This window comes from Electrophorus electricus, chromosome 3, assembly GCF_041902795.1.
Source record: "Electrophorus electricus isolate QZ-2024a chromosome 3, ASM4190279v1, whole genome shotgun sequence".
Taxonomy (NCBI): Eukaryota; Metazoa; Chordata; class Actinopteri; order Gymnotiformes; family Gymnotidae; genus Electrophorus; species Electrophorus electricus.
Window position 1 is genome coordinate 8312372 of NC_137499.1, and position 21259 is coordinate 8333630.

General features: G+C 37.1%; 2 protein-coding genes across 9 annotated transcripts in view; one reads left to right on the top strand and one right to left on the bottom strand.

Annotated features, from left to right (window-relative positions):
- Positions 1 to 714: 714 nt before the first annotated feature.
- On the bottom strand, positions 715 to 16766 carry immp1l (inner mitochondrial membrane peptidase subunit 1). 5 transcript variants are annotated; one of them, XM_027011159.3, is made up of 7 exons: positions 16659 to 16766; positions 13760 to 13831; positions 12243 to 12367; positions 12026 to 12114; positions 4780 to 4906; positions 1200 to 1310; positions 715 to 834 (listed from the first exon to the last, which is right to left on the bottom strand). In XM_027011159.3, exons 3-7 carry the CDS (start codon positions 12345 to 12347, stop codon positions 772 to 774), a joined length of 495 nt encoding a protein of 164 aa, XP_026866960.1. In that variant the 5' UTR covers positions 12348 to 12367; positions 13760 to 13831; positions 16659 to 16766; the 3' UTR covers positions 715 to 771. The 5 variants fall into 5 exon arrangements, with proteins under 5 accessions (XP_026866960.1, XP_026866962.1, XP_026866961.1 ...); XM_027011161.3 differs by having other exon boundaries at positions 13738 to 13831; XM_027011160.3 differs by having other exon boundaries at positions 13760 to 13807; positions 16659 to 16755.
- A 71-nt stretch (positions 16767 to 16837) lies between these two features.
- Positions 16838 to 21259, top strand: part of elp4 (elongator acetyltransferase complex subunit 4) — a 39052-nt gene continuing 34630 nt past the window's right edge. For 3 of the 4 annotated variants that reach the window (XM_035532034.2, XM_081710131.1, XM_081710132.1), the window contains exons 1-3: positions 16838 to 17020; positions 17943 to 17978; positions 20509 to 20630. In XM_035532034.2, coding sequence (XP_035387927.1) covers positions 16846 to 17020; positions 17943 to 17978; positions 20509 to 20630 — 333 coding nt within the window. In that variant the 5' untranslated portion in view covers positions 16838 to 16845. The remainder of the gene's footprint in view (positions 17021 to 17942; positions 17979 to 20508; positions 20631 to 21259) is intronic. The other variant, XM_081710130.1, reaches the window with a different exon arrangement.

Here is a 21259-nt window from a genome sequence, read left to right on the forward strand (position 1 = left end):
TGATTGTAAAGAGTATTTAATATTTAATAATTGCTTTTAAGTGACCTATTCCATCTTTTAATCCAGGAATTTTATTTTATGATGCATTTCTATTAATCTAATATATTTGCAAGACAATGATTAATATTTAGTTACTAATTATTTGTATTTTTACTTTTATTATGATCTCTTGGAAACAGCAGCTGGTCTTCTATGTAGTTAGTCATTTCACTACCAAACCTTATTTATTTGAACCAGAAAGTATCACAGAATAGTTGGTCATTTCACTACCAAAACTTATTTATTTGAACCAGAAACTATCACAGAATAGTACCTAAAATGTATTAATAGATGTTCTATGTTAGAAGAAATACCAGTACTTGAGTATTTTTCTCTCTTACAGACATTATTGTTATAATTTAAAATTTTCTGGTAGGCTACCTTTGTGCGCATCATTATTTTTTTAATTAACAACATAATTACCTGAGGCATTGTTTTAGGCTACACTGTTGGATAACCAATCTTCTTTGACTGGCATTATGATTATGAGAGTAACACTGTGCTGATGACATGGCTTGTTCATCATTACCTGAATACTACATAATTACGATGGCTCAGTTTTGTTCTAGTTCACTGAAACATTTAACATTAAAAAGAAAAAAACAAATTACAAGACCAAAAATAGGTGAACATGTTTCTGCAAGTAATGTAATTAAGACCAAATTATGCAATGGCCATGAATAATATCAATTTATTAAAAAATTGTAATTTGCATGGTCTTTGTCATTCACATTATACAATTCTTCCATCATTAGGGCTTTCATTTAGTAGTCCAACGTTATGTGGAGGCCACAGCTGGAAAATAAACAGAAAAACAACTAGCAAGAGAGTCTGTTGCCATATGAGGACAATCTGTCTTACAACCATTTGCAAAGCTCCCTCCCTACAACCAGCTATTTGGCACAGAGAGAACACTGGCTATTCAGTTAGTGGTTTCCATTAGGTGAGCTGACCTGCTTCTATGATTATAGGCAGTGCATGACAGATGAGAATGATTCTGCTGCAACATGCCATTTCTATCTTATTAACCTGTGCTACACTGAAGTAATAATTTCTATTTATTTAAAAACTACACTTTCCTGTTCAGTGGGACAGTAAAAAAAATATAGAGACATTGTGAAATGCAGTAAAGGATAAGGAAGGAATGAATCACTTTCTACCTTTAAACAAACACGCCCTCGAATCAGAGCATAGGGAATGGAACCATAACTCCTGGAATCTGTGGAATTCTGCAGGTTATCTCCTTCAAGCCACACGTGGCCTCTTGGTACCTATATAAGCCCAAAAACAATGACATTGTTGCATTTCTCCATCCAGAACCATTACAGTAGACATCAGAAACCTTTTCATAAAGAGACAAAAATGAGGATAATTCCATTCCAGCTATATGAGGGTGCTAAATGTCTGATTTTATAAGGAATTGTTTGGTTTTATCAAGTTTCACCCCTCTGTGTTTTAGTTCCTGTGTCACGTATCACCATGCATTCTGTTTATATCTTACTTCTGTTCCCATGGTCATGTCTGCCATGTGCCTTTTTTCATTTTTTTCTCACTCACTTGTTTTCTCACTCACTGTCCATTTTTGGATTCAAGGGTCTAGTTCTTGTTAAATTACATGTTCTTAGTTTTGTCATTTATTGTGGCTATCCCTGTGTACTGTTACCGTTGTTCATTATCTCCATGTATTGCCTCGTTTTTGTCCATGTTTTATTTTATTTCTCTTGTTTCTGTTTTATCCTTTTTTGTACCATGTATTCTGAATTCACTTCAGTGCCTCAAGCTAATATGAATTCAGACAGACTCCTACTTATGAATTTGGCCTGAAATATCACTTGTTTCTGCACAAGGGTCTGATCTCAAATCTATACATTTATACTCTAAATTGGCATATTTATTATCATTATAAGGTCATCATAAGTCAGACTTCTAAAATAATGAGTGAGAAAAAGGATGGAACCTGTCTTATTATGAAATAAATTATTATGCCAAGTCAAGAAAACATATTATTTAATTGGGTGTTTCAGCACTTTTGTCTGGTATGGAAAGAATGGAAGCCAATGTAACAAATGAGAATACTGATCAATGAGCAGAAAAACAACAAACAAGCAAAAAAAAAAAAAGGTTAATTCACAATAGGCATGACTTGACCAACATCTAAACTCCAAAACAACTAGTAGCTTAGTGTTCCAACATTCACAAGCAGCAACTGCTATCACAATTTGAGATTCGCAAGGTACAATACATAAACGACGGCAAGGGGAGCCAGGACGACAGGTCACAGGGGAGGTATCATCATCCCCACACCCTGAACTTGGGAACCAAGACCCAATGTGTCATGGCCTAACCATCACTGTGTTACGATTAGGAATGAGGCAAGAGGTAGAACGCAAATACAGGAGGCGGTTTATTAAATGAGGGAAATACGAACATGAAGGGCAAAACAAACACAGGCAAAGGGGTAACACTGAGGGTAAAATAATACACGACCGGAATAAACAGAAAAGCAATGGCGACGACAGTACAACGAGCATAAGGTAAACCTGACGGAAGGAACGTAACTTACCACAGTAACCAACAACATGGGAAACCAAGCACAGGGCTTAAATAACCAAGACAATCAAGCACTAGGTGAACATGAACAGTGAGAACCAAAATAAGGAGTGGAATGAAGGAACAGCCGAGGGGCGGAGAAAACGAAACCAAGAAACGGAACAACCAGGAAGCAAAAGGAAAACAGACATAACAGGGAAACTATGGAAACAGGGATATCAGGAGGGTGGCCATTCATGACACACTGAAATATGTGAACAGCTCCAGGCCACTTTACCACTAACAGTCCTGATCGTGACGGACCCCCTGAAAGGGGCAATTTCATCCAACTGCCTCTATACAGGGAAGGCATTGTCAGGAAAGACAAGACTGTAAGATTGGACAGACCAACCTGTGCACCACCTGGATTGATTACAAGAACCCCCTCACTAATGTTGACAAGGGAAGGTGGCTGCCCATAATAAGCTAAGGAGGAGATATAAGACTGAGCAGGTCAAGATACCACCAGCAACAGAAACCTGAGGATGATATGGAGAAATCCTACAAAGGCGATTTTCCGTCTGTAGGATTCCAAGGTACTTGTAGCTGTCCTCAACTTCTGCTATATTACCTTCCACTAGTACAATCCCCTCAGTTCTGGCTACCTTCCCTCTCCTTGTAACCATCTCCTTGTAACCATCATTCTAATGTTGTTGCCGTATATCCTGGTGAAATGGATTAGTGAGTTCAAGTCTTGTTCACTTATTGCATACAGCTTGATGTCATCCATGTACAGGAGGAGGCTGATGGTTGTTCCATTCCATAGCCACTACTGGTGATGATTTCAGTGAGGGGATATGCAAGCCTAGGTTTGTCCTCCACAGCTCCACAATAACCACTTGGGATGGCTGTTGTGCGAGTTCTCCTTCTCATGGGAGAACATCTTGTTTATTCTACTAGTTACTACTCTTGTGTACATCTTCAGGCAGTCTCCAAGGGTTTAATTATGGACAGCTTGTTGTACTTCTCAGGTACCTTCATCACTTCTCTCTATGTTGCCCTTATGTTGGCCTCCAACCTTCTTCTCGAAGTAGGATACTGCTCCTTGATGATATTCATCTTGTTGCCAAGCATCGCAAATATACCAGCTGGTTGGTCTCAGTGATGGTCACAGTATTGATCATCCATAGTGCTGCATTCACATCTCCAAGCAGCCTTTCATGTGCTTAATTTGGTCTTGGTAGTCTACTACGACTGGTCTCCATCTTAGCCAAGTTCATTGTATATTGGTTGGCAATTTTGGGGTGTGGAAATGATGATATCTCCCATCTAACCTGTTGTTCTGGCATGGGGATGTTGGAGGACTAAGATACTAGTTATTTCAGTGTTAGTTTAGATGTCTACATCTGTAGTACTGGACCCGAAACACTGAGATTTGAAAACCATGTTAGGCTGTTAACCTACAAATAGTAATGTCTATAAGAGTAATAACTAAACACACTAGTTTTAAAATTTAATAATAAATTAAGGCAACAGATATGCATTATACAAAGACAGTATTGTTCCCTTATAAACCCAGTTACCAAAAAGGTTGCATCTTTAAGCTTCAATAATAAGTTTACAGAAATCGAACTTTGAAGCTTTAGTAACTGTTTCCCCTACACATGTCTTTGCAGATTCACAGCAGTACCAGATCACTCAGTTAAGCCCCATTCACATGCTTTATATTTTGAACAAGAATCTTTTGCACCTGTCAAGTTCTTGTTTTTTTTCCATCTTACAGACTTTGGTTCTAAAGACCTGTATCACTCTCCCACCCAACCCCCCTCCCTCAATCGCCAGTTCTACACAACTGGCACTAACAGTAACTGCTTGCACAGATATTAAGAACAAGTAGCACATGGAGAGATGATGACCACAGTAGTACTAAAAAGCAACAACAGCTGTTTTAGTTAAAGTCGAAACAGTATCTAAAAAGGTAATATTTGGGAAAAAATTGGCATTTATTGTGCTAAAGGTAAACAATATATCCTGCATCAAAGTCTATGCTTGTGAAATTCAAATGTTTTGATGCAGAGAGGTTGGATTTTCTAAACAATTGCATAGTATAAAAACAACATTGACCCAGGCAGGAATCTTTTTCTGAGAACAGACAACTTGCTGTATGTTACATAACGTTTGATGAAGTCTAGATGAGGTATTAGTACTTACATAAGTATGGGTTTTAAAGCTGTCGGATGGCCCACTGATGCACACTTTGTCTCCTTCCAGTCCAATCACCCTTTTACAAATATTCATCTTTGGATCAAATGGGCTTTTAGCTATTACAATGTCCCCTCTGCAATATATAACACATGATGTATTTAATGAACAGTCGAGAAATATTGGAATATTTCAGCATTAAATCTAAACAAAACATTTTTTCAGTGTTCAGAGCCATTTAAAAATAGTTTTAAATTTATTTGTACAATTCTTGGTTTTAGATTTACGGACAGCACAAAACCTCACAAGCTTCCACATGCACAATTTTCAGTTCAGTAAATGAATTAAATAATTAAAACAGTGAACAGAAAAAAACAGTGTAGGAATGTCGTGATTATTACACGAATTACTGACAAGTATTTTAATGTACTTTTTTAAACTAGAATATTTTACTATAAATATAAATTTAATATAAATTGACTAGCTCCAATTAAGCTACCTGTATTAGCTCCACCACTAAGTGTTGTCTAATGCCTTAATTAAAAGCAGCTCTCTTAGTTACAAGATTGAGATCTGTAGATTATATGGGACATTATCTCAAATAAAAACCCTGTCAGACAATGAGGCAATTTTTTTTCCTTAGTAAAAGAATAAGTATTTAATTGAAATGGAGTACCAATGCACAGATGGAACAAATGTAAGCTGAATGTCCACAGAGCCCATATAATGTGTGAAGATCTGCTGAAACATATCACTGCCCACACCATTAAATGGAGCATGAAGCAGTGAAGTATGTGATACCATGAAAACTATAAAATATATAAGCAATATGCTGTTATTCAAGTTTCTCCATAAACACTGATTAGCACAACTGTAATGTCCCTACATTAGTAGGCATATTAGAGTTTCTAGCAGCATTTTGCAATCTTGAAATTATGTCCCATGGACGTCTTTGGGAGATCATTTATTAAGCCTTAATTCTTAAGCCTTATTGATACGTTCTTATTTACCTCTTATTTAATCATGAATGTAATCTCAGTATGACTAAAAATCCTTTACAGGAGAGTCCTGGTCAAGGTAGCAGTGGTACATAACACAATCTATTCCCATACAGACACATAGCAAAAAACCTAAATGTATTATAAAATCTTGATTCATATAAAATGTTGACAAACATCTACTTGCTGCAAAATACCTTTAAATAAATTAAATGGAATAACATTCTGAAGTATTAAATTTGAATTTAGAAAATACAATTGGACAGAGCATCATTACTTAAAGCTTGTGTTTCCTATAATATAATCTCAGTTTAATTTATTTTATCCTCACTTTTTTAACAATTGCAAAATATCAGGCTTAAATGTCAAGCAACTGTCTAATACTAAACTGCGATAGTTGAAACACTATTTTTGATGTAAGGTGGCATCCTCCAAATGTGTTTTCCTTTAATTCATAAATAAAATTAGTTTGGTCAACATTTGAAAATGTAGAAGTTTCAAACAGTAAAATCTACATTGTACACTGTTAAAAAGCATAAGCATAAGAATAAAAACATGCACTCTGACTTAATGACAAAACAGTAAATATATATAGTTAAAAGAAGTCCTACAATTGATCCCTGAGGTACACCCTTTAGCACCATTAAATATGAAGATATAAATCCTTCAACAGCATAGAATTTGATTCAATATGTGGTGGTAACTGTCTGGTTGGGGGAGAGGGGAGCATGTGGTATTAAAAAGCTTCTTAGCAATTGGATCACAAGTGCACAGCACTGTTTACACGTCATATACCTGACCACTTGTATTCAGATTTCATTACTGCCCATGTTACTGCTGTGTCGGGAATGCATCCGGACACAATAGGATTTACACTTCAAAAATATGTGGTCAAATGCATCTATGACCCCCTCTGGAAGTTTCAGTGATCTGATCACAATGTGTCTTAGTGGTCACTTACACTTGAACTTAGTGTTTGTGATGCATTAGCTGCATGCTAATATAGTTCTCCCACAGCAGTATATTGGCTGATGTTCTCCTCCACCTCTCATACATCTCTCTCTTCATTAGCTAACATTATGCCTATCTCTTCCTGACCCTCCCTGCTACAGCTGCATTAGTTGATGCATGGAAATTTTGAAACAAATTAACTGGATAGGTAATTACACTAGTAGGACACAGCTTTCCCATGTGTTTTCTAACTGTTTTGCATTTTCTAACAGTTTCTAACTGTTTTGCTAATATCTCTGGTCCAGAATATTGCACCTCCTCAAGATGTGCCCTTTTGATTCTTAGAAATTATAATGTAATATCTGGATTGAGGGGGCAGAATTCAGTGTCAGACTTCAAGAACTAACATTATCAACTTACACTAGCAGTTGATACTGACTAGCAGCTAAGTAGAGCATGCTAAGCTCGACAACCTAGCTGTATTCTAATGTTGGCTAAGATATTCTAGCAAGCTATATTCCTTACGCGTCCTAATAACTAATTTGAAGAGTTAGGTCTTTGCAACTGATAGCATTGTGTTAAAAACATAGACATGTCACAGTTAATTGAATGTATCAGTTTTTGATAAACTTGAGCAAAGGTGTTCATGATATTTGTGATATCCAGATTGATTTTGCTAGCATCTTCTCTGTGCCAACTACAATGCTTCCTCCTGCATGTTTTTATTTTATTTATTATTATTATTAGTTACATTTATATGGAGTCTTTCTGAAACTCATGGATCCTTTACAGATATTAGCATTTTACAATCACTCACATTTTTTATATTGATTTTTTATATAGTGTGTGCATAGAGAGGAAGTGTGCATATTCACGGGTCCCATGCCAATGAGTTTGTGAAAAAGTGAGTGAGTGAAAGAGAGTGAGAGAGAGGTAAGGAGGGGTTGAGCAAATTAATGTACTGTGCACAGATCTACAATCAAATAAGATTTTACCCATCTTACATATTAAAAATAAATTTTGGTTTTCACAAAGTTTATTGCCTCAGTTTTTTTAGATCCTTTTGTCAGATGTTTATATGGTATAGTGAAATACAATTATAAGCATATCATAAGTGTTTTATTTAACTTTTTATTGACAAATATATCCAGTTTAAGCAAATATTTAATATTTAGTGTTGATAGTGTTTTTTTTAATTTTTTTTAAGATTTCGGCAATTCGCCTTGGCATGTTGGATATCAGCCTCTGGGAAAAATCTTGACTGATGGCAACCTATTCATGCCTAATCAGTGCTTGGAGTTGATCATAGTTTCTGTGTTTTTGTTCGTCCACCCTCTTTCTGAGGATTGACCACAGGTTCTCAATGGGACTGAGATCTGGAAAGTTTCCTGTCCATGGACCCAAAATTTCAATGTCTTGTTCACCGAGCCACCTGGTTATCACTTTTACCTTGTGACATGGTGCTCCGTCATGCTGGAAAAAGCATTGTTCATCACCAAGAAGTTAAGCTTGGAGGACGTTTTGATACAATTCCTTATTCATGGCAGTGTTCTTAGGCAAAATTTTGACCAAACCCACTCCCTTGTATGAGAAGCAACCCCACACATGAATGGTCTCATGCCTCATTGTTGGCATGACACAGCACTCATGGTAGAGCTCACCTTTTCTTCTCTGGACAATAATTTTCCAGATGTACCAAACAGTCTGAAGGGGGCTTAATCAGAGAAAATAACTTTACCCCAGTCCTCTGCAGTCCAATCCCTATACATCTTGCAGATTGTCAGTCTGTCCTTGATGTTTTTCTTGGAGGGAAGTGGTTTCTTTGCTGCCCTTCTTGACACCAAGCCATCCTGCAGTTTCGCCTCACTGTACGTGCAGATGCATTCACACCTGCCTTCTGCCATTCCTGAGAAAACTCTGCACTGGTGGTGACCCGATCCCATAGCTGCATCCTCTTTAGGAGACGGTCCTGGTACTTGCTTGATTTGCTTTCCTTCTTCACTGCAATTGAAGCTCTGTCCTTGAAGTTCTTGATGATTGGATAAAGGGTTGATTTAGGTGCTATTTTACAAGCAGCAATGTCCTTGCCTGTGAAGCCCTTTTGATGCAATGCAATGATGACTGCATGTGTTTCCTTGGAGGTATCCATGGTTAACAGAAGAAAACTTCAGGCACCACCACCCTTATAAAGCAACCAGTCTGCTCTTCTAATCAGCATGACACGAGTGATATCAGCTGCCTTGTCCTCATTAACAATTTGCCATTTTGTGGCAAGGTTGAAATGCAGTGGCTGGAATGCAGTAATTTTTTTGTGATTAAGTTAATTTTCATGGCAAGGAATGGTTTTGCAATTAATTGCAATTCATCTGATCTCTCTTCACAATCTAGAGTTAATGCAAATTGCCACCGTAACAAATGATGAAGCAAACTTTGTGAAAACCAAAATTTGTGCTAGTCTCAAAACGTTTGCCCACGACTGTACAGTGTTCTACCAGATATATCTCAAACCAGAAAACAGTTCTGTCAAGTAATGAAATGCCAATAAGTGTAGTTTTCAGAACTGCATGATGCATGGTATCAAAAGCCTTTGATAAAGCAATAATTCAATTCAAAATGTATTTGAATAGCACTTTTTGTTACAACAACTGATCTCACAAAGCAACTCTGCAGAAGTCGATTTACAGAGAATCTGGGTCCAGGCCCCTAGTGACCAAGCAAAAGTTGACAGCAAGACAATAAGTCAACTGTTACATCACTACATTAGTAACATATTAGTTTCCAAAAGCATTTAGCATGGAAAGAGTCAAGGAATACTTCTCTAGCAGCTACTGGAAGGAACCTTTAAAATGTACAACAAAGGCTTAGAAGGTTAATCCACCCCCTCTGGTCAATACCAGGTGGCAAACACACACAAAGGAATAAAAGTTCCTCTTTTGTACTAAAGTTATAAGAATACTAAGTTAAGAAATGACAAATGAAACAATGAATAAAGAAGCTAAATGATCATTAGGTAGAAGTATTCAGATCAATCAGTGTAGACCATTGAGGAGTAATAAAATAGCTGCATAATGTTCTTTAAGAGAGTCAGTTGACATGTATTACTTTGTCACTTTTATTGTTTTGTTGTTCTAAAACTTGATTGCTTCTCAAAAAATATTTACTGCTGAGAGCTACTTAGAGCTGAGTTTGGAATCTCCTCCTTTAAATAAAGGAAAAACAGATCTGAAGAATTTGCCAGATCTGAAGAATTTGATGTGTAGCTATTGAAAGATTAAAAATATAAAATTAAAGGTTCCATAATAACTTCTGCGGCTAAATGGATATAAATGATCAGGGTCTGCTCATATAGTAATATCAAAAATCTTGACAGTCATATAAACAGTGCTGTGAAAAGGTATGTGCACCCTGTCTTAATTCCTGAATTTTGGCACATTTTACATTATTTATTTAGTCTTTTATTAAAGTATGCTGTAGTAGTATACAGCCAAAATCTGGCAGGAAAATGTATTTGGTGTCCGAGGTATCAATTATGCAATCTTCATATGTGAAAAGGTGTTTGCCACTCATCTGATAATGCACCCAAATTGAAGAGTTCATTAGTATCAGTGATCAGTAATCCGTGTGTGTTTCAGTTAACAACCAGCCTTAATTTAGGTCAGCCCTGTCCAATCAAAATCTATCTTGTCAGCCTGCATGTTGTCTAGCAGAGAAGACGTTCCTGATGACCTCAAATGCTGCAGATGCATATAAATCTGAAAAAGATTACAAAGCCATTCAGAAGTATCTACGGCTCCCTTTCCAGAAGTGGATGTCCTGCTGAAATCTCCCTAAACGGAAGGTGTCATGTTCGCGGACCGGAGCTTCTCCTGTTTCCCTGGCTTCATAATCTCTTCTGTGTGTTTCAGTCCTTAGTTAAGTTTTCTCCACGTCCTCGTTTGTTTTCACTGCCCATCATTGCTTTCACCTGCTCCTTGTTTTTAGTCTTGTTAGCTTTGTATATTTAAAATGTATCACTGCATCTTAGGTTTGTTGGTCATTTCTAATTTCATTTCTATGTATTTTTGATGCTCTGACTCTACCTCACTTATGATTACTCTGTAATCATTCTTGGTGTTTCAAGTTAAGTTACTCTCTCCATTTACTACTGTTATTCTCCTGTTAGTGTTATCTTTTGTTTGGTTCCCACATGCTTTTTCTTGGTATTCTAGTTTATGTTGTCTTCATTGGTATTGCCTTCCCGATTAATGTTCGTTAAGTTGATTCTGATCTCCTGTCTGCTATACGTTATTTCTGTCTACTCTCCTAAGTTTCTTTCCTGAGCCATAATCCCACATCGTAGTCTAGTCTCTTTCCTCATCACTTTGCTCCCTTTAGGTTTTCCTCTTCCTTGTTTTTTTTTTTACCCTTTTTCTTTGAGTGTTATGCTTCCTTGTTATCTCATAGGTTTCCCTTTAATACTTAGTCTCCTTATTTATCCAGTGCTCATCATAATCCTGAATTGGCCTCTTATCTTTTTGGTTTATTTCTGGTGTTTCTGTTATTAAACTAGTCATTTCTTTACATTGTCCTATTTATCATTTTTGCTGTCTTCCCCTGTTTTGGATTCTGCTCATTCTCAAGTCCAAGTCGCTGGTACTTTGCATGTGTGTTCGCCCCCCACCTCACTCCCGTTACAGAATAATTTTATGTATAAAATTATTGCTAACCAAGTAGAAACTAAATGCTTGTCCCAATTTCACCAAGAAACCTATATGAAACTCATGAGTTCAGGAACAATGGATTTTGCACAGACAAAGCTAAAGTGGCACTTATTGACTGACACATGCCTATTATGTCGGGTGAAAATCTAACACTGCTTTTCAAGGTAAAAACCTCAAAGCATGGTGGTGGAAATATGATGGTTTTTATCTGGACCTGAATGCCTAGTTATTATTTAGGGAACTAAGAAGTTATTTCTGTGGGGTGTAGATTGGGTGTTTCTGAGGGGTGTGGATTGGGTATTTTCTGAATAAATACATAAAATGTCTACTACATTGTTGTTTTTGGTTTGCTCAGGATACCCATTATTCAATATTCGATCTTGGTTTAAGATGCAATGTCATTCAGTTTTTGAAATGCCAAGACCGTTTCATAGCCCTATAATTTAGGAACAGGAATCTGTTTAAAATAGAATTGCTTGTGTTGTAGTAATCATCAGTATAAATATTTTCTGTTTGACAAACACTATAAGTTTTAAATTACCCAGAATACTTAGAAGTTCCTTAGAAAGATAATAAACACCATCATCTTCCCATGAACAAACTTACTTTTCTATTCTATACAGATGTCGGCTGACGCGTTCAGAAAAAACCACATCACGGTTTGTGATGGTGGGTTCCATGGAAGGTCCTGAACACTGAAAAGAAAGGAAAAATTTTACAAATAATTTAAGTTTTAGCTTGAAAATGAAGTCAAAATCTCATTGTTGAACTAATAAGATAATGTCAAGTTAAAGAAACAAAAAACATATTTTATGACACTTACTGTCACAAACTCGCCTACATACTCAAAGGCACAATGCGCTATACAGCCATACTGGATGGTGTAGCCAATAAAGCCCAGGGATTTCCCCACCAGACTATGCAGCATCTCAGCAGCAGGGAACAATTCTGCAGAGGAATACAGAGCTGGCACATATGACTTTTTAACTAGTCACTCACTAACTGTAACAATTTTCTTTCTTCTGCATGCTAAGTTCTGTTCATTTTCTATTAAGTAACATTTTCATTACGCTTTGCTGTATCCGAACTACCCCCCCCCCCCCCCAAAAAAAAAACCTTTCTTATTCTTATTTCTTATTCTTCTTATTCCCTTTTTGTATATATACCCAAATGCTACAGCTCTTGGTACTGTTCTGGATAGCCAGAGAAAAACTTTGTAAAACCTAATACTGCATAACATATGTAATGGGACTGTGTTACAGCTGTGAACCATAGCCATAATTAACAATAACACTGTCTTTGGTGTTTCATTCTCAGGACGTCATCAATGACAGTCCAGTCTACACCTGAACAAACAGGTGAAACTGCTATAGGCAGTTAGCTCATCATTGCCATGGCAGCAGAACGCCAAGTTCCTTTTGTTTGTCCTCAACACACACTACTGGTGCATACTACTGACTTTTTGTTATCACACACGATTGTCTTTTATTGACCGTTATCACACACTATTGCAGAAAAACACAGGTCAGGTAGAATGGCATGCACCACTTTCAGATGTTATATCCACCACAGAGAGTAACACACTGATATGGCAGTTTTAAATCCACAGATTAGCAAATGAATGTAATAAAGAAAAGATCGCAAATTCCACATTTCCCTTCATTTCATCCTCCAAACTCAAACCAAAGTCCTGCTACCTTGGGAATCAGTCTCCAACACAGAGGGATCAAACCCTCCCTTCCTCATCACACAGCATTTTGCAGCCAGAGCAAGTGTGAGGTGTCCAAATTTTAATATTTATTTTCTTTTTTGTCAAACTTCAAGTTGTACACTTGAAATATGCCTCTACAGTTTTCCTTTATACTCTGCCTTCTGCTCGTCTCACTTGCTCTATTTATCTCATATGTGCAGTCGCTCTCACTATGTCTAGGGTGACCACATTTTGGTTTTCAAAACACAGGATGGATGATGGCGAGTGGGAGGCCACTTTTAACAAATTTATTTTCTAAACTTACTCACATTACAAGTAACAATTGCATTCAGAGATTATCTGGCCAGATAATCTTATTCCTCTCTATTCAGCTATTATATAGAAATAATAATAAAAACCCCTGAAATTAAAAGTAAAAATATTTATTTTCTTGGTCATAGAATAATCAGTTGCTTTGTGTGGGAATCTTGACTAATACAGATTTCCACACAAACTGGCCAATTCATAATTTTTCATAATTTTGTCAGCTTTGTTTTTAATGTAGTTTATTAGACTTAGTCATTTGAGTGTAAGGAGACTGATTTATGTAAATGTTTTTGTCACATACATGCTGTACACAGTAGTCTTACCACTGGTTGCGTGAAGGGCCTGATCAACCTGAATACATGATTGACCACCTGTGGCACATAAGAAAGTGGGACCTGTAAAGAATGGTCAAAGAAATTCAGAAACAGCTGCACAGTTTATGGTGACTGTAGAAAACAAATGTAAACATGAAAGGAAAGCCATTTTAGGCGTTTTAGAAATTCTGTCCGGACACATTTTAGGTCCCAAAAAGAGGACATGTCTAGCAAAAAGAGGATTTAACTATGTCCTCCTGGTAACATTCAGTCACATTGATTATCAGCGCAGATATCAATGATTGTGGATGTCCTGAGCAGCTTTCCAATCAGCCCATCAGCAGCACTGCTATTGCTATCAGGCATTGGTAAGGATTAGGGACTTAACATAATAAGATTACATGGCCAGTGAGTAATATGAAGAGACGGTCTATATGCAACCACCTGGTTTTCCATTGGCAAACTGTGTGTGCATGTGTTTGACAGGGTGAGCAAGTCAGATGCTTAGAACAAAAGTGGATCTTTCCTAAACAAAACTCTCTTGTGTATTCAGAACAAACAACTACCATCAGTCCCATTATTTCCTGAGCATTACTAAAATGAAATATGCCTTATAACTGGATAATTAACATCAATAAATTAATTAATTACACATAAAATGTATATATTTTCCACACAATGAGAAGTAACAATGGCCTTGTTCACAGAACCATCTGTGGCCCTCATTCCCACTGAAGCCAAAATGCAACAGAAGGGAAAGGGAAAGATTTGCAGAGTGCCAAAAATCAGATGAGCTTGCATCAAACCACTGCTTTGAACATGTTAAGATGTTACAAAAAAGAACATCCCAAAACCAGTTAATCAAATCCCATAAATCCCAACATATTTTCAGTACCAACATAAACTTCTTTCTGAATCCTTCCATTTTATTTTTAAACTGTACTGAAATTACTTTTTTTTTTCCTTTGGACAGGTATTGCTTTATGGTTTGCATAAGACCTACATTAAGTCATGTTAATCTGTTAATCTATTCTACTATGTCAAAAACATTATATGTGAGACAAAAATATTGCCCCTTGGATATTTGTTAGTGTCTGGAAAAGACACTTAGAGGGGACTTTTTTAAAACCATGATTTTCTTTCATATGTATTAACCCTTTAGGAGTGCCTACATGGAAAACTTGATAGTGATAGCTGTAGTCCTGTTACAGCAGGGTGGATGAAACAGTAAAGACATTGTAAGCTGCTAAATGAAACAGATGACTATTGCTTTCACATCAAACTCATTGCTATTGAATACCCATTTGAATACTCCTATGTGTTAATTACCATGGGGTTAAAATAGGATGTGGGATGTACTATACTGAGCATAGAGTAGGGCGTGGGTTGAACCAGCCTGGAGACAGTCTAATAGGAAGTGGAGATCAAGAGCAATTATCAGGGGAGCCAAAAAGATACGGAGAACCCAGACCAAAAAGATTCACTTCTGGCTTTTCTCTACTGCACCTCAAAATTAAACATGAGACAGACAGGTTTCAGGGTTGTGTGGGACATGTACATGGGAGCCAAGCAGTGTTAAATAAGATAACACTTTCCAGAGCACCCAGATGGCAGCAGGATAGGGAGGCAAGTGGAAGAAAAAGCCCCATTCTAGCCTCGATCTGGGTGGCAGAAGGCAGCTCTTGGCAGCTCATAATTTGGTAACAGGTCTTTTTCTGCAAGAAACTCTACAGCCAAAATGACGTTATACAAAAGTTTTGATTTTGAAATAAAGGAGTGAAGAATACCAACTACAGATCAAAACTCCTCACATCCGAGGCTATTACTTTCAACACAAGAGAAACAGTGTTGATGGCAATCTAACTTCCCTCCTGGCTAATGTCCCTATATTCTTAACCCCTGAGCATAGTAACACAGAAGGAAATCAAAACAACCTGTTCAGGAAACCTGTGACATGTTTTGATTCTTTGAGAATTACAGGGGACCACCAGATACATGCTGATAAAGCTGCCAAAACATAAATAATATGGGTTTCCATTTTATCTTGGGCTTAATATGGGCTTCCATTTTATCAGACAAAGGATCCCTATATTTAACACAACACATATTTTAGGGCATGATGTATAAAGATCTGAATAAAAGTATATGTAATAAAGAACAGCATTTTACCACAAGTTACAATGAGGAAGAACTTAGACAAAGTTTAAATGTTTTGGGGGGTACAGCATAAAGTAATTTATAAAATTTAAATTTATGTGCAAGACATGGGCATAGATTGCTACCTCAGCAGTCTCTAACATGTTAAACAATTAAGAAAAAAAAAATCTCAAGACTTGTTCTGTTCATGCATAACATGCAAGATGCAGAGTTTTAAAAAGCTGGCCTCAAATGTTTTGAGTATGGGATATACAAGTATTGGAAAATGAAGAAGAAGGGGAAAAAACCTAGTTAAAAAAACAGCAACTAAACAGTAGCTAAAGCTAGTTTCTGATGAGGGGATGGAGGTAACTGTTTCGAATTCTCCAATGCTACAGGAGTAGGTAATCTCTCTCTCTCTCTCATATATATATATATATATATATATATATATATATATATATATATATATATATATATATATATATATATATATATATATATATATACTGTTTTAGACATAGACTTGTCTTCGACGATATCAAGTTAGGTAAATAGCCACATACTCTTAGGTTTTCAGTGCAATGAAGAACAATTCGTTAGCTAGACAGCTGGCTGGCTAGAAAGTTATGTTAGCTAGATCTGCTTTTTGAATAGCTAAATAGCGGAGACCTGTCTATCTGATATACAGAGAAAGAACGGTTATGATACCGCGTTATTATTTACTAACTGAAACTCTAGCAACGGTATAATATTTCAACGGTAAACTCACCTTACACTTGTTAAAATAGCTATGCTAGCTATTATGTTTTATATACCTCTTGCGCCTTTGAACTCGTATAGCTACGTAGTCGGCATGCAGTGCGTGATAGTCGGATTGGCACAGAGAATTCAGTCTCATCTCTGATTGGACGGTTATATATTGCATCATCTGTTTTCTTCCGTCTGTAGGAAAAGGCATGGCGGCCCACATGAACAGCATGGAAAAGCTGTACAATTTATCAAGCAATAACGCCACCAGCTTTCAGAAAAAAACACGCAGCAAACTAGTCTCTATTCCTGGAACAAGACCGTCTGTTCAAAATGGGCAGCTTATTGTTTCAACTGGCGTGACCTCACTCGACTATGTCATAGGTTAGTTACTGCAGTATAGTATCACCCGTTACTGTCAGTTAGACTCATACCAATAGCAAGCAACAGCCAGCTAGCTAGCAAATTCCCTGTAAAAAAGGCAGATTTCAGGGTTAAATGTTTATGAATCTTGCTATAAGTAAATATTTTTGTATTCGCCTTACGCAATTTCTGTGTTTCTAAACTTCATGTTGCTGAATTCAGGCGTTCAGAATTTCTTGTTATACCGCTAAATGTATCTTGCTAATCTAGTTAGCAACAATAGTTAAGACGAGCAGAAGTATATATTCTAGCTAGCTAAAATTAATAACCAAAATTACATGTATTTCCAACAGCTTTGAAGTTTGGAATGCTAACACTTACAAAATAAATAGACATAGATTTTCCCTGAGACAAACATAAGCTTGGCCTATGTGGTAAACTGAGTGTTGAACTAAAGATATCTTGCGGTTAACTAATTTATTAGTCGGGTATATGTTATAGTAATGCACAACGTTAGCAATGCGTTTGTAGTGTTTTTTCATATGCAAAAAGTAACGTTAACTGTAGAGTTTTACTTGTGTTTCTTCTGACTTAGCGTTTGGCATGAAAGCTAAATAGACTTACCATTTTCATGAAAGCAATAGCGTATGTTTTGCACTATACCAAATATGTTTAATGAAAATTACCATTCATAATCTGGACAAATAAGGCAATACCCAATTAAGTAAAATTCTGGTTTTCATCCTGCCTATACTACCGCAAGCTTTCTTTATTTTGGTACCAGACAAAAGTGGTGGGCTTCGGGAATTAGCATTTTCCTGTTATGAGGGACATATCTTGTTTTTTTTCCTTTAGAAATATTAAAAACTGGTCTTATCATAAGCACATTAATAATACTTTTTCATGACATGTTAGTTGCTAATTGCTTTTCTTTCTTGCTAAGGAGGAGGCCTAGCAGTGGGAACCCTATTGCTCATAGGTAAGATCATTAATCTAATAGTGGAAAGTTTGGAAATGTTTATGCCCAGCTCATGCTGCAGAAAAAGAATACCCTGTCTCAGTAGTTCTCATAATTAAATACCTGGAGTGCAAAATCAAAGTGCCAAATAGAATTTGGATCACATTCTACAGTGTCTGTTGCATGGTGTGTATAACTTACTGGCAGTTTCTAGCCTGTGAGTATCATTCTTATGCTTGCAGAGGCAATTGGTTCACTTGCCCTGCTTAACACTGAGGTTGCTCTCACACTGAACAAATCAAATTTATTCCTAACTGTGTTGCTGGACATTCTCTTGCGAGATGGCTTTGGATACATGCACATCATCGGGACAAGACTAGGACCTCTAGAAAACCGGACTAGACATTAATTGCTTGGTTTGTTTTTTTTCCATTTTTTATTTATTTTTCCTCTTAAAATTGTTACTATTATGGTGACTGTTGTCAACCAGTGGAGGATGCCCCCCCTGCCCTTTGAGTCTTGGTTCCTTCCAAGGTTTCTTCCTCATGCTCTAGGGAGTTTTTCCTTCTGTTGTAAAAAGTGCTATATAAATAAATTTGATTTGATTAATGAAAGACCCTTATTAAAGTGCAGACTGCTATAATGCAGTTAGGCTGTTTTAAAATGAAAGCAATTTATGTTAATAAATATAACGACATAGATATTAGGGTGAAGATTGATATGTTGTGCTGATATATTAAAATGCTGTTTCACTTGTATTGAAAATTTTTAGTTTTATGATTAGGAAGGGTCGCCTCTCTGCACGTTTTAAAATGATTTTTAATAACATCTCAGCCAAATCCTCTAAAGTTTTTTTGACATGACCTTTTGTTAGTTTGGGTAGATTGAATACAAATGTGTATTGTGATTATACACTCACCGTCCAACATGGGGGTCCAATATGTAAGCAGCCAGTCACATGGCAACAATATTTAGGCAGGTAGACATGGTCAAGATGACCTGCTGAAGTTCAACCTGAGCATCAGAATGGGGAACAAAGGTGATTTATGTGACTTTGAAAATGTTAAGGTTGTTGGTCCTAGATGGGCTGGTCTGTGTATTTCAGAAATGGCTGATCTACTGGGATTTTCATGCACAGCCATCTCTAGGGTTTACAGAGATTGGTCTAAAAAAGAGAAACTATCCACTGAGTAGCAGCTCTCTGGGCAAAAATGCCTTGTTCTTGTCAGAGGAGAATGGCCGGACTAATATGAGCTAATAGAAAGGCAACAATAACCCAACCTTTTGTTACAATCGAGGTATGCAGAAGAGTATCTCTTCGATGCGCAACACATCAAACCTTGAATCAGATGAGCTACAATAGCCGAAGACCGCACTGGGTGTCACTACTGTTAGCTAAGAATGGTTAACTGAGGCTATAATTCACATGTGCTCACCAAAATTAGCGAATAGGAGATTGGAAAAACATTGCTTCATCTGATGAGTCTTGATTTCTGCTTTGACATTTGGATGGTAGGGTCAGAATTTAGCATAAACAAATGGAAGGTCACATCGATCATGTAGGATTGCATGCTCCTTAAGAGTGATTCTATAGACCAACATGTACTAACCAGGAGCTGTTCAAAGATTGACCAAATGTTAAAACAAACTGTCTCAAGTATTCTAGGCTATGTGGTTTAATAGAGTAATAAAGTAACACTGTGTTGAACAATCTTGAAAAGCAACCTATGAATTTTGGGATTTTTTAAAAACTTTATTGTAATAGCCAACAAAGTTAGATAAAAGTTATCAGTATAATGCATTAGTGCATTTATCTTTACTCAGAGATATGCCATTAGATATGTTTTACAGTCCACAACTCTGTCCTGCCTCATCCCCCCCCCCAGCCACAGGCCTCTGCATTGCAAATAGCCCTGCAGGTTTCATTTGTACACCATCGTAGATGTGGCAGCACAATAGGCCCTTTCTAAAGAGGGCCCATCTGGTGGCCTTTGTCAGGGTTTCTGAATACCACAAAAACCTGCTGGCCTAGAAACACATCAATATGGAATGGTGTGGGGTACAGTCAGTGTTTCTTCAATGATTATTTGAAGGATTGTTGTATTTTTCTTGTAAACAGAATGTCACAGACATGATAGCAAAGCCAGAAAGAGGCAGCAAGGGCAGGATCAATTCTAGAGAGAGGTAGCTGGGAATCTGCTTGCTTCAGCCAACCCCACTGTGGCCTACAGAAGCAGGTGAATGGAGCTGGGAGAAGGTGAATAATTCTGATTCTGCTCATCACACACCCTTCCCTCTCCATCCATGATGCTTCCTGTTAAGCACTCAAGTTGGAACCTAGTCAACACCAGCCTAGACTGAGCTGGTATTCAATTTTAACTGCAGTGTTGGATGTCACTAGCTGATACTAAGATACTAAAAAAAACGTATGTTTTTATGGTGTATTGCCATTTGTCTGTCATTTTGTCACAATGACACAACCAGTTTTTCAGTGATTTGAATTAAGGGTTGTGTGTGGACATGGTTTAAATGATCTGGTTGGTATTTATAGAGGAGGATCAGAGTGACAGCTACTCCCAAATGCTACTCCGCTACTTCTTGGCTGAAGGAGTGGTGTGTGGGCATGAACTATTCCTGGCATCTGCCCAAGATCACCCTGAAAACATCATGCAGGTAATATGTTTCCATTTAATTTATTCAATAAGCTTTCATTACACATTAAACTATAGTGCCACAGTGTGGGTATATTGCAAACTACAATTACATTAAAGTCTTAATAATTTGGCCATCTTTAGAAGGTATTTTCTAACCAAGAATATTGCATGTCCTCTTTCAGTGGCTTAGTTGGGGTGCCCAAATCTGATTGTTGATTTCCCTGCTCAGACACACTGATTTATCTCATCAATTAATTGCCAGGTTTAGAAGTACTGGGGTTGGCCAGCTTCAAGCTAAATGGTAGCCTGACTGTGACGTTAGTTGCATTTGTTTTAGCAACATGTGTTGCTGTATTACTTTAGTGTGTGTCATACAGTGCATGATCTTCAGAAGCAGCATCAGGAATGTTGTGGTCAAAACCTCATTTCTGGAAGCTAAGGTAAAATGGATCTGCTATTAGGTCATTTGATTTAGGCTTTAGTAATGGCGATGTTGTATGTGTAAGACCAAGGCAAACTGCTTCCTTTCTGCTTCTGTATTCTTTTTTTATGACTATCTGTATTTGTGCTGCACTCCCTGGGGCCTTGGTGACCTTTCTGGAGCTGTTCTTTGAATGGCACTGGGTTTTTTTTGGTACCCTGGGGAAT